This window comes from Aquarana catesbeiana, linkage group LG02 (genome assembly GCF_042186555.1).
Source record: "Aquarana catesbeiana isolate 2022-GZ linkage group LG02, ASM4218655v1, whole genome shotgun sequence".
Lineage (NCBI taxonomy): Eukaryota > Metazoa > Chordata > Amphibia > Anura > Ranidae > Aquarana > Aquarana catesbeiana.
This window is the reverse complement of record NC_133325.1, coordinates 380,472,421-380,485,787: the sequence shown is the minus strand read 5'-3', so window position 1 is coordinate 380,485,787 and position 13,367 is coordinate 380,472,421. Positions and strand designations below refer to the sequence as shown.

Genomic DNA, 13,367 nt, shown 5'->3' with positions numbered 1-13,367 from the left:
CCATGGGTGATGGGGGGAAAAGGCATTTGGGCAGGCAGGTGTCTGGTAGCAGAAATGGTTTGTTGTGGGCTGGCTGAGGCTGATTGCAATATATCAGACCATGCTTGGAGCACTGGTTGGACAAAAAGCGGTTCACATGTTGCCTGTCTAATAAGGGTCTGTACTGAGTTAATACATTCGATTAGTACTTGTTGAGGACAAGCTGAATAGTGCTCAAAAAAGTATGCCGAGTCATCCTCTAAAAGCCACACCAGAGACTCCACCTGATCAACACTAAAAGGGGGAGAACAATCATCACAACCCTTTGGAACACAGGACAGGGCTAGCTCAGCATACATTTGAATTAAGGGCTGAACATCCCCAAACGGCATATAGCCCTGATCAACCAGGGAGTGAACTAAACGAATACTCTCTAGCAGCTGGTCACCGGTCCACTCTTTCAATGACTGATGGCAATATTCACCACTCTCTGACACCAGCAGAGCATAACAACCTCATCAGAATTCATGTTAGAAAAACAAACAGAACCAAGATGGTTCATCTGTGCAGCCACTTCTGTCCAGGGATGGCCTTGGTTTACTGTCATGAATCAGGTGTGACCAGAACTGTGTGGACAGCAACAGAGGAAACCAAATGTATATTAAGTGAAAATATTGTGATTTATTTGAGTTAAGTGAAAATATGAACACAACAACCTCCAAATATAACAGTGCACAACAAACCAATTCACAGACAGAGACCCACAAATAACAGTAATCAGACATATATATATATATATATATATATATATATATATATATATATATATATATATATATATTAATGGGGAATACCGGTATCATAAATGTAGCCTGGCCAGGGTCATCAATGGGAGATCAGCAGATGTGGACAGGGAACAAACAGGACAGTGAGAGGATGGATGGATAAGGCTGCAGGGCATGGGTAAAGGTAACAGGAACACAGGAGGGACAGGTTCAAGTACAGGGCACAGGGTTCAGGTACATAGACAGAATCAGGATCAGGTACAGAGCTCTCAAGTTCAAGTCAGGGCGCAAGGAAAATGCCAAGGCAACTGTGTGTGTGTGTTGCCGGGTATTTATACACATCTGCAATCAGGCTCAGGTGACGCCTGATTGCATGAGATGATGTCGGCTCCAGACTGCCGGGAACCACCCGCTGGTGAATGCCAGTACTGTGGCCCAAGGATCAGATAATGCCACCAGCAGGTGAAAGCTTCCCTGACAGTGCCCAGACTGCCAGGAGACACCCACTGGTGGACATCAGTACTGCAAGCCAGATGTCTGACAGCACCACTAGCAGGTGGAACCTTTCCTGTCAGCTATGTTATGTTTTATGTTGTTAGGTCATGTCCTACTGACCATGGATGTCTAGCCTATGGATCTTATTAGGACTTAGGTCTTAGATGACCCATGCACTAACAGTCAAGTCCCACTGATCATGGCGCAGTGAGTGAGGGGGGCAGGTTTGTTTGCTGCACAAAATATTGAGCACCAGCGGCCACTGCCTGGGAATGGAGGTTAGCGTTACATAACCTTGGCATTTCTTTACAATTCATCACAAAGTTAATTTTTTTTATCTATCTTACTGCTGGCAATATGGGGAGAAACAAGGTGAGTCCTAAATAAGATAAGATATCAATGGCTATTTTTTTTCTCCTTATTAATAAAATAAAATTAAAGGATACATTTACCTTTGAGAACATGTTACATGTTCCACCCATTTTAGGGTGGAACATGTAACATGTTCCCAATGCTGCAGCCGCTGTCTGATCCCCCCTCCCTGTGACAGCAGTATGAGGAGACGTTCCCTGTACTACCTGTCACTTTTTAAATCAGCACAGCCGTGCAGGGCTCTGCTCACATGGCAACGCCATTTATTCACACAGCGCTGTCAACTTGTAGTTCTCAATGAACTGCACCTTTGCCATAGATACAGTGGGGCAAAAAAGTATTTAGTCAGCCACCAATTGTGCAAGTTCTCCCACTTAAAAAGATGAGAGAGGCCTGTAATTGTCATCATAGGTATACCTCAACTATGAGAGACAAAATGTTGAAACAAATCCAGAGAATCACATTGTCTGATTTTTGAAAGATTTGTTTTGCAAATTATGGTGGAAAATAAGTATTTAGTCGCCTACAAACAAGCTAGATTTCTGGCTCTCACAGACCTGTATCTTCTTTAAGAGGCTCCTCTGTCCTCCACTCATTTCCTGTATTAATGACACATGTTTGAACTTGTTATCAATATAAAAGACACCTGTCCACAACCTCAAACAGTAACACTCCAAACTCCACTATGGTGAAGACCAAAGAGCTGTCGAAGGCAGATGCAAGATGAAACGTGGCTGGGTTTTTCCAGCATGACAATGATCCCAAACACACCGCCTGGGCAACGAAGGAGTGGCTTCATAACAAGCATTTCAAAGTCCTGGAGTGGCCTAGCCAGTCTCCAGATCTCAACCCCATAGAAAACCTTTGGAGGGAGTTGAAAGTCCGTGTTTCCCAGCGACAGCCCCAAAACATCACTGCTCTAGAGGAGATCTGCATGGAGGAATGGGCCAACATACCAGCAACAGTGTGTGACAACCTTGTGAAGACTTACAGAAAACATTTGACCTCTGTCATTGCCAACAAAGAATATATATAACAAAGTATTGAGATGGACTTTTGATATTGACAAAATACTTATTTTCCACCATAATTTGCAAATAAATTCTTTCAAAAATCAGACAATGTGATTGTCTGGATTTGTTTCCACATCTTGTCTCTCATAGTTGAGGTATACCTATGATGACAATTACAGGCCTCTCTCATCTTTTTAAATGGGAGAACTTGCACAATTGGTGGCTGACTAAATTTTTTTTGCCCCACTGTACAGTGCTCTGAAAAAGTGCCCCCTTCCTGGTTTTGTATTATTTTGCATATCTGTCACACATAAGATCAAAAAATTAATTGCAAAAAGCTGTCCAAACCTTTGTGGCCCTTTGTGAAAAAGTAATCCCCCCCCCCCATGAATGAACTGTGATTAACCACACTTTAGAGTTAAATTTCAATTACATTTAAATTCACTTGCCACACCCAGGCCTGATTACTACCAGACCTGTTGAATCAAGAAATCACTTAAATAGAAGCTGTCTGACAAAGTGAAGCGCACCAAGAGATCTTAAAAAGCAACACATCACGCTGCGATCTAAAGAAATTCCAGAAAAGATGAGAAACAGAGTAATTGACATGTATCAGTCTAGAAAGGGTTACAAAGCCATTGTTAAGGCTTTTGAACTCCAGCCAATAATAGGGAGAGCCATTATCCACAAATGGAGATAACTTGGAACAGTGGTGACCCTTCCCAGAAGTGGCTGGCCTACAAAAATTACTCCAAGAGCATAACGACGACTCATCCAGGAGGTCATAAAAGAATCCAGAACAAAATCTAAAGAACTGCAGGCCTCGCTTGCCTCAGTTAGGGTAAGTGTTCATGATTCAACAATAAGAAAGAGACTGGGCAAAAATGGCGTCTATGGGAGAGTTCCAAGGCTAAAGCCACTGCTGACCAAAAAGAACACAAAGGCTTGTCACACATTGGCCACAAAACATCTTGATTTACCCCTAATGCCTCCTACACACAATCAAACTTTCCGACAACAAAACCGTGGATTTTTGTTGGAAGGGTGTTGGCTCCAACCTGGCTTGCATACACACGGTCACACAAATGTTGGCCAACAATTACGAACGTAGTGACGTACAAGGCTTACGATAAGCCGATAAAAAGGAAGTTCAATAGTCGTGGGCCACCCTTTGGGCTCCTTCTGCTAATCTTGTGTTTATCTCATGTTAGTAGATGTTTGGTGAGTGACGATTCGTGCTTTTCAACCTCGTGCTTTTACAGTTTGTTTCTGCTTTTCAGGTTGTGCTTGTCGGTTCACATCTGTTCTTCAATGCATGCTTGTCAGGTCATTTCTGTCTTTCAGTGCGTTCTATTTATATTTCGCTTCTGATTTTCAGCGCTTGCTTGTCCGGTCGTTTCTGATTTTCAGGTCGTGCTTGTCAAGTCCTTTCTGATTTTCACTGCTTTCTGTCAGTTCGTTCTGAGCAGCTGGTCGTTAACTAGCCATGTTGCGTTCTCGTCGGAGAGATCATGCTATTGTTGGGCTTGGTGTTATTGCTTTGACCCAAGTCCAGTCCATGAACAGGGGGAGGAGGAGTTCTTGGACCAAGAATTGGTTGCTTAATCGTGACCAATTCTGTCATACACCTCTGCGGGAGCTCCAAGAGAATAATCCCTGATGATTTCAGGAATTATCTCCAGATGACGGACCCTTCACCGTCTATTGGTTTTGCTGTCCCCTTATATTACAAAGCAGGACACCTGCATGCACTAAGCCATCTCTCCCGAGCAAAGGCTCGTCGCCACCTTGCTGTACTTGGCAACAGGGAGCAATCTCCAGGACATCAAGTTCACGACTGGGATCTCCCCTCAGGCTCTGGGAATCATTATTCCAGAGACCTGTTCTGTCATAATTCAAGTTCTGCAGAAGGACTATATTAGGGTAAGTTTTATCCTTTAACATCACATTCTATGTATTTAATGTTTGCTAATGTATTGTATTCATTTCATCATTCCATAATTACCATGATTATAATATGCTGTGAATGTCCTCTTTGTCCTCGTGCATGCTGTAAGCTTTTAATGCTCCTTTTTTGTCCTTCATGCATATTTGCCTTCACTAACCTTCCCAACATGCTATCCTGGGCCTATACACACCTAGCCTAGTCACTTAACAATGTATTTTGTCAGCTCCATTGTAGTGCTTACCCTAAACAACCCCTAAAATGTGTCCAAATATTATTTTTGTCCTTAAATTCAGGCAGAGTGCAAGAGGCTTTTTTTGGGGGGCCCAAACTCATTTTGAACCCTCCCCCCCAACCAACCGATACCAATACTCTATCTGCTGACTTTGCTAAACCCATACACACTATACCTACCTCTTTTGTGTTCATGGATGAATTCACCAAAGCATGTAGTGCAAGTGCCTGCCTGAATACTTTCAAATGGCATTGTTTAAAGTTTTGTTCTCCTATTATCTTGATAGGTAATTGCAGAATGTAAACATGTGCTTCAATTTGGACAGTGTGTATTCATATTTTTGGTGTATGACACTTCTTACCTGTCCAGTGTGCTGCCAATAGTGTAAGTAAGGAGGGGATGGCCAAAGTAACACGCATTATTTATGCATTCAGCTCTCAATGAAGTGGAGAGGGTTACCTGTCCAAAACATCTACCCCCACCATAACATTTTTCCAGTGGGCCACCAGAGGGGGTGAGGAATCTGATAAGTTGACCTAATACTTTTGTCTGTAAATATTCATTTCAATAAATGTTGTACTTATGTTGGCCAAGAATGTTTGTGTCTAATCTGCTTGCAATGTTATGTGCAAAAGTAGTAATTTTTTTTTCTTATTTCACTCCACAGTTTCCTTCCAACCCACATGAATGGCAGACTGTGGCTTCCCAGTTTCTCCACCAGTGGGACTTTGTGGGACCAATTGTGGTGGTGCTATCGATGGGAAGCACATCAGTTTTGTCCCACCACCCAAGTTGGGATCGTACTACTTTAATTATAAGGGGTTCAGTAGTATAGTGATGATGGCGGTGGTAATGGCCAATTATGAATTCATCTACCTGGACGTAGGGAAGAACGGCCGTAACTCTGATGGAGTAGTGATTGCCCAGACGGAGTTTTACCGGCATCTACAAAATGGCACCTTGGGGTTGCACCTCGGGAAGAGAATGTTGCGGGCCTCAATTTTGTGTTTGTGGCAGATGAGGCCTTTGCTCTGGGGGAACATCTGATGAGACCGTTACCCATGAGGACCAGAGCAGAGGGTCTTTAATAACCAGCTGGTATGTCAAAGTGTAGCGCTATTGTACCAAATAACCATATAAACAAAAAAAATTTGTACATATAACAAATGCGGTGAAGAAATTTGTTTTAAAGTGAAATAATAAAGTCTCTGGTGATCTCCAAGTGTCACTCATGTATAGTGATTAGTCATAGTTCATATTAGAATGGGGCGGTCCCGTTTACCACATGAGTAGCCAATACGATAAATAGGAGGTCAAAATACCAATGTGATGATACAACCACCCAAGTGAAATGCAGGCTTACCAGAAAGATAGGACTCAAAAGAACATACGTTCTATGAGTCAGATGAGCTTGTATTGCCAACCAGCAATGGAGGAGGGACCTTTAAAGTCGGTGGTGATGGAACTCCAGAGTCATCAAAGCTTTAAGAGAGTCTTCTCCAGAAAGATAGAACTCAAAAGAACATATGTTCTATGAGTCAGATGAGCTTGTATTGCCAACCAGAAGTCAGATGAGCTTGTATTGCCAACCAGGAGTCAGATGAGCTTGTATTACCAACCAGGAATCAGATGAGCTTGTATTGCCAACCAGGAGTCAGATGAGCTTGTATTGCCAACCAATTTAATTACCGGCTGGCCCGTGCCAGAAGAGTGGTTGAGAATGCCTTTGGCATAATGGCCAGCCGGTTCAGGCTTTTCCTTACGTCCATCAACCTGGCCAAATACAAACTTAATCACGTTGTGTTGAGCTGCTGCATTCTGTACAACTACCTTCACAAGAATGCAGCCAGCTATCTGGCCTCAGTTGCAACTGAGGCCGACTTTTCAGCAGAACCTACATCAATGACGGCGCTCGAAAGTGGGCGCCCTGGCTTGCCCCCCCCAAAGCACTCGTGAAGTCAGGCAAAACTATGTTGATTACTTTGTGGGTAGGGGGCAATTGATTTACAAGCAAATCTTGCAGATGTTAAATAAAATATTTTTGAAAACTAAACTCATATTTTATTTGAATTACTGTTTGTGTTTCTTATCTGTAGGTTCTCAAATGGCCTTTTAATTTTGGCCATTTTATTCAATAGTGCAAACGTAACTTATTTGATACATGTGGTTGACAATCTCTTCTTCAGCTAACTATTATGTTGTGCTGTGGGTCTGCTACGCACACAATGTTATTGTTGTTAATGTATGTAATGAATTAATGATAAAAATAATCATCCTTTTCAACTCCATGAATTAATTGCTTGGAGTCCCTAAAATGGCATGATTTTGGCAAATTTGACAGCGCAGTGGGGGTTATTTACTAAGGGCAAATCCACTTTGCAATGAAAGTGCACTTATAGTGCAAAGTGGATTTGCCTTTAGTAAATAACCCCCATTGCCACTGTAACTACATCAACTTAAAAAATAAAAATTAAATTAAAAAAATTGCTGCGCAAATACCATGTGAGGTAAAAAGTTGCAACAACAACCATTTTATTCCCTAGAGTTTCTGCTAAAAAAAAAAAAAAAAATATATATATATATATATATATATATATATATATATATATATATATATATATTGTTTGGGGGTTCTGAGTAATATTCTAGCAAAAAATACTAATTTAAACTTTTAAACAAAAAGTTCCAGAAAAGGCCCGGTATGGAAGTGGTTAAATTAAACTTTCTGCTGAAGGGGCCCTTCAAATCCGTTGGCTTTCAAAAGTAGTATATTATAAAGATTGGGTTCAGTAAATTTAGAAACTCCTTTATGGCAACTGGAACAAACAGTGAGGCAAGCCCAGATGCAGCAGCTGGGGGAAAGAGGACTAAGAGGTTATGTAGCAATAGCAATTAGTGGAAGGAAGAACAAAGTCAGCACTCTGGAGTAACAATGGCCTGATGAACTATGTATTGCTCTTGCCTGTTGTGGCTTGGTGATGGATGCAACAACAGGTGTAATGAATCTATAGAATAGTATATAGTATAGTATAGAGTGCCAGTGGGTGGGAATAGCTTATTAATATCTGGGCTGAGGTTGGCTAACAGGTGGTTACAACTTAACAATGGGCCAGAGACCCTCTCATCAGATCCCTTCTCGGCAATCCTCCAGTTAGCGGCAGGTGAACTGCAAGGTGGCCCCCTTTTCAAGTGTTACAGTGAAGGCAACAGCCGGTGTGATGGTGACCCTTACAGTGATTATGGATGCAGGTGTTATGAGTCACTAATGCTGCTGCAGTCACATTCTGGTTAGGCTTCCTGGTTCTAGAGTTCAGCAAATCCAGAACAGCAGCCCATTCTCTGGGCACAGCACAGCTTACCAGCTTTTTCCAATCCTCTCTGGCTGATGCACTTCCCTCAAAGGCCTCAGCTTTTTCCCTGGATTTTGCTTATATCTGACCCCTTCTGCTCCCAAGTGTCTATGGGCCTTGTAGTTGCGACCCAGGGATGGTTATACTTGAAATCCTCCTCCTAGACTACATCTCCAAAACTGCTCCTGTGTAAACACAGCTATAGCTTGATAAAGTATAACAGACATAGCCATCTTGTGGACAAGCAAAGTTCTGGCTATGGAGAGAAGCATGGTCTGCACACTCCCGACCTGTGTGTCTATGGAGCCACGCTCCATAGACTTGAACAGTGGGACTTAGGCCCACCCCCCACTTCATTTTCACTGCATTTGATTGACAGCAGAAAGGGCCAATGGCTTCTGCTGGTTCTCGAATGCTGTGTGAAGAGGAAGTAAGGGAAGAAAAGATGCAGCTGTGCATAGCGCTGATCTCTTCTCCCCTCTCTTCTCCTTCACACAGGGAAGGGGGGGCACAGAGAAACTGAAAACATTTTTTACTATAATGCAAACAATACATTAAGGCAAAAAACATTTTTTAGGTTTAGTAACACTTTAATTGGGTCAGGGTTTACTAGAGTTCAGGGCTGGATGACTCATTCTAGCAGCTCTCTGGTGCCTCCCCCTGTTTCTGGGACATTGGAGAATGTTCTAGAGCTAGTAGGTGTAGGCAAGGAGGGGCTGCTATGAATAATTATGGAACCTCAGCCAAAAACACCCAGTTTTTGCAGTAGAGAGCTGTGTGCGCTGTAGTGCATTCTGTATTAGGATCCAAATTATGAACTTGCACACAGGCCCACTGCTTTCATAAAACACCCTTGGTTGCTTTATGAAGTTAGCTGCCAATGCGGCAGTGGGAGGGGCACTGTGGCAGGCTAGCAAAGGGGGGGTGACACCATGTTTTACTGCACTAGTTGACACAAAACCTAGAGATGCCAACGCCCCTAGTGACTTTCTTATCTGTCCTCATTCTATGACTATAGCAGCAGCACACATAACATCAGAATCAGAAAAACTATATTCAGCTGATATTGCTGATCTAACAATTACAGGTAAGTGTAGGTAGACAGAAACATTGTATACACATATATATTCCTGCGATATATACAGTAAATGATCATACCCATAATCCCAAGTTTTGCTGGAAACATCAGTGATAATCCAACCGGAATGCCAATGAGGTAATAGCTACAAAAAGTTGCAACAGCACCAATTTTTTGCTTTCCTGTTCCTCTTAATACTCCATCACAGGCAATCTACAACAGAATATTGAATGTTAATTGTTACATACATTTATCTTCCGATAAAAATTGCTTTATGGTATGAGAAGTATCCAAAAGGTATTTCCCTAAAAATCATATACATAATCAGTCTTTTAGTTGGGGTGGGACTTTTAAGGTGCCAGATATGAGTCTAACAAACAAACAAAAAGACTCTTCACTTGTAAGGGGAAGGGGCCCTGGGGGTATATTCAAACACAGGAGGTGGGATGGCAGACAGTTAAAAATAATAATAATAATGGTGTCTCTCAGTAAGAGGAACAATGTCCATGGATGAAATGTCTTTAAAAGTCTGTTAAAAATCTTTAAGTATCTTTAAAGAGCAAAGGAGTCCATGATCCAGCACAAAGGGCAGCCAGTGTAAAGGAGCTAGAAGCAGTCTCTGATGCACAAAATGAAGAAAAAAGCACAGCACCTCTAAGTGCAGTAATTGAAGATCATGTAATGATAATAAAAGTAAACAGGGTACTCACAAAAGGAATACAAGTAAACCCATTGTAATCAAAGAAGATCCTGCAGTGTAATCCAAAGGATGTCTCTCTATGAGTCCGTATCTCTGGGGAAGGAGCACGCATGCTCTGAACGCAAAGCCGCCTGCTTTACCCTGCACCCGGAAGGGACGTCACTCTCAAGTCTCCAGTGTTCTCCATTGCCCAGGACAGGCTACGAGTGCCGGAAACCACCTGTGCGAGCCATCAGCTGGACCCCAGAGACACGGACACATGGAGAGACATACTCTGGATTACACTGCAGGATCCTCTTTGACTACAATGCGTTTACTTGTATTCCTTTTGCCAGTACCCTGTTTACTTTTATTATCATTACATGCTCCTGAATTATTGCACTTAGAGGTGCTGTGCTTTTTTAGTCCAAATATGAGACTAAGACCATATAATAAAAACATACAATTGTACTTTATTACATATTCTGACAAATATTAAGAGATCATTAAAAAGACTATTTCTTGAAATTGCATATCAAACTTAATATATCAGTGCCCTTAACCCCTTCACAGATGACTTCAAATGACGTCCTCCCAGGATTGCGCCTCGTGCGTGCCCCGCGGTCCGCGCTGTGGCACAATCGATCAACTGATGTGTTCACCGAACAAAGTGGATGTCAGATCAATGTACAGGGCTATCACTGTTATAAGCAATCATAGTGTGTAAAAAAAAAAAAAATCCTGATCACCTCCCGAGAGTAGTACAGTGCTATAAAGCCGCAGAATTTTTTCTTAAAAAAGACCTCTCGCTGAAATCTTCTAAGTTAGAATTTAGAATTTCTAAAACTGCTTAAGTTTGCGATGGAGCATAATTACTTCTTTTATGGGGGCCAGTTTTACCTCTAGAGCACCGGGGTAGCTATGGGGGCCAAATTTGCCCCCAGCCTGGCTGGGCTGTTCATGGCCCTTTGGGAAAATGATCAACTTTTTTCCTTAAATGAGCCCCGCCTTCTACTATGGCGTTGTTACATAGACAACACCTTCTTTCTATGGAAAGGGGATGTTAAATCACTTGATGTATTCATGACACTCCTCAATGCCAACGATTGGGGGATCAAATTCACATATGAATGCAGTACTACGTCGGTTAACTTTCTAGACCTGGTTATCTTTAAAGAACGAGGGTCTTTGCTGACCAAGACATTTTTCAAAAATACTGACCACAATGGATATATACCAATAGGCAGTGGTCATCACCCTAATTGGCTTAAAGCCATACCTAAAGGTCCGTTTTTACGTATAAGATGAAATTGTTCACATCTTACAGATTTTGAAACCCAGGCAGAAATTCTTAAAAACCGTTTTGTAGAAAAAGGATACGACCCCCTCCAATTGGATAAAGATTTATAAGAGGTCACGTGTAGGCATAGATCCAACTTGCTGGTGCCTAAAATTCAAAATAGTGACCAAACCAAAAAGGATTTGGAATGGTCTTTTTTGACCACTTTCTCTTCCCATTTTTGGTGGGTAAATAAAATAATTCAAAAACACTGGCAGTTTCTAAAGTACGATAAGGTTCTGGGCCCAGAGCTCCCTGATCATCCTAAAGTTCTGTACAGAAGAAATCAAAATCTAAAGGACCTTTTGGCACCTAGTGTTATTGACCCTCCCCTGAAGGTACAAATGTTTGGCCATTTGAAAGGCTTCTTTCCTTGCAAAGGCTGTGCGGTCTGTAGATCGTCACAAACTTTGAAAAGTTTTACTTTTACATCATTTATTACTTCTAAGACCTACCATATTAAGGACTTCATCACATGTGGAACTATAGGGGTAATATACCTCCTTAGTTGTCCATGTGGGTTCCAGTATATCGGTAGGACCACCCGTGCCCTTAGAATTAGAATTGATGAACACTTGTCCAACATCAGGAGAGGATTTATTGGCATTTTCGCCAAGTTCATAATCGAGATCCGTCCCTCCTAAAAGGAAATATACCCCTCACTGGAGGGGAAATAATTTAAAACGCCATATCTCGCGTAGAGAAACTCGATGGATATTTGACATGCAGTGCTACAGCCCCTGGGGCCTCAACATTGTGTGGGACATAAACTGCTATATAAATAATAGTTAAGAGGGGAAGTAGATATCCCCTTGTTTTGGGGCATTTTTGAAGTACTATTTCACATAGATCCGAATGGGGCTGCTAACACTGCCACTATCCTCCAGTACAATATTTTTAATTGAGGTTTCGGCATCCCACCTTTCTTGCAGGGAATTGGTAGGGCATATGTCTGTGTGCTGTACCTGCCTATAACATGTTCTTGTGAGCGGCTATAGCACATAATCATGTGTCAGGGAACCATTGTTTCCTTCCTTTCCTGTAACAAGGGAATTATATTAGTAATTTTTGGTTGCATGGTGATTGTTGGATTTTTGGGACAATTAATTTAATACATAGTCAGTTGTTGTCCCTATTTCATAGTAAATTCCTTTGGACGACTTTGGCTCATAGACACGGGATAAGGAATTTATAAATAATTTTCCTGTTTTGCTGTTTTTTGAATAAAGTAAATAATAATTTTTATATTTTTACCAACATATTTTTATCAGCTTTTTTCATGATAAATGTCAGATTTATATATGGTGATATATTTTCCAGTGAAGCGAATTCTAAAGTGAATGCTTTACTGGAAAATGCTATATTCGCTATGTTTTAGCAATAGAACCTTGAATATATCGCTTTGGTTGTAATATATTATGTTTTATGAAATTAGATACATTATCTGTGATGTGCTTTAGCTAGTACATAGTAATTTTCTGGCTGACAAGTGAGGTGGTTGGTTTCATGTCCATGCACATAGTGGGCTGTGCTGGATGTGATCCCAAACCCATTTCAGTTGTCAACGATGCACTGAGGTATTTAAAGGTGTGGTGGGTGACGTCTGGCCATAGCCTCCTCTCCCAGTCGATGCCTGTTTAGGAGAAACGTATCGTTGGGTGGAGCCAGAGGACCTGACGTCACCACACTCTCAGCTGATCGGCTTCGGCATCGGCTGTGTTTTTTAACTGCAACGGTGTTTTACCCTGCCAATGCTTTGATGTCAGTTGTCCATTCATGGATTAAAGCATTTTAAACTACTGCACAATGAAGCGTGTCTTTTTCTTTTAAAATATACCATTTCCTGCTACGAGTGGTCTTGCTGGAGCAGCTAATAGAGGAGAGTGTTCCTGATTGCCGCCTCTGAAATTTCAACTACCAGGCGTGGAGGGAAGTCTGTCTCTACTCAAAGACCAGCTGTTCCTGACCCAGAGAGGATTTTTGTTCAGGCTCGCATGATCTCTGTGGTGGGGATCCATCAAATCTGGTAAGCAGCCCCCTTTTCCTATTTCTGCACTGTCTTAGAAGATCCATAGAAGATTTACTGAAGACTTAAAG

At 41.8% G+C, this 13,367-nt stretch overlaps 1 protein-coding gene across 1 annotated transcript in view; it reads right to left on the bottom strand.

The window, feature by feature from the left end:
* The window catches only part of LOC141128073 (multidrug and toxin extrusion protein 2-like), a 373,391-nt gene that overhangs the window by 67,485 nt on the left and 292,539 nt on the right, over positions 1–13,367 (bottom strand). The window contains exon 14 of the mRNA XM_073615140.1: positions 9,333–9,465. Within this exon, the coding sequence (XP_073471241.1) occupies positions 9,333–9,465 (133 nt within the window). The remainder of the gene's footprint in view (positions 1–9,332; positions 9,466–13,367) is intronic.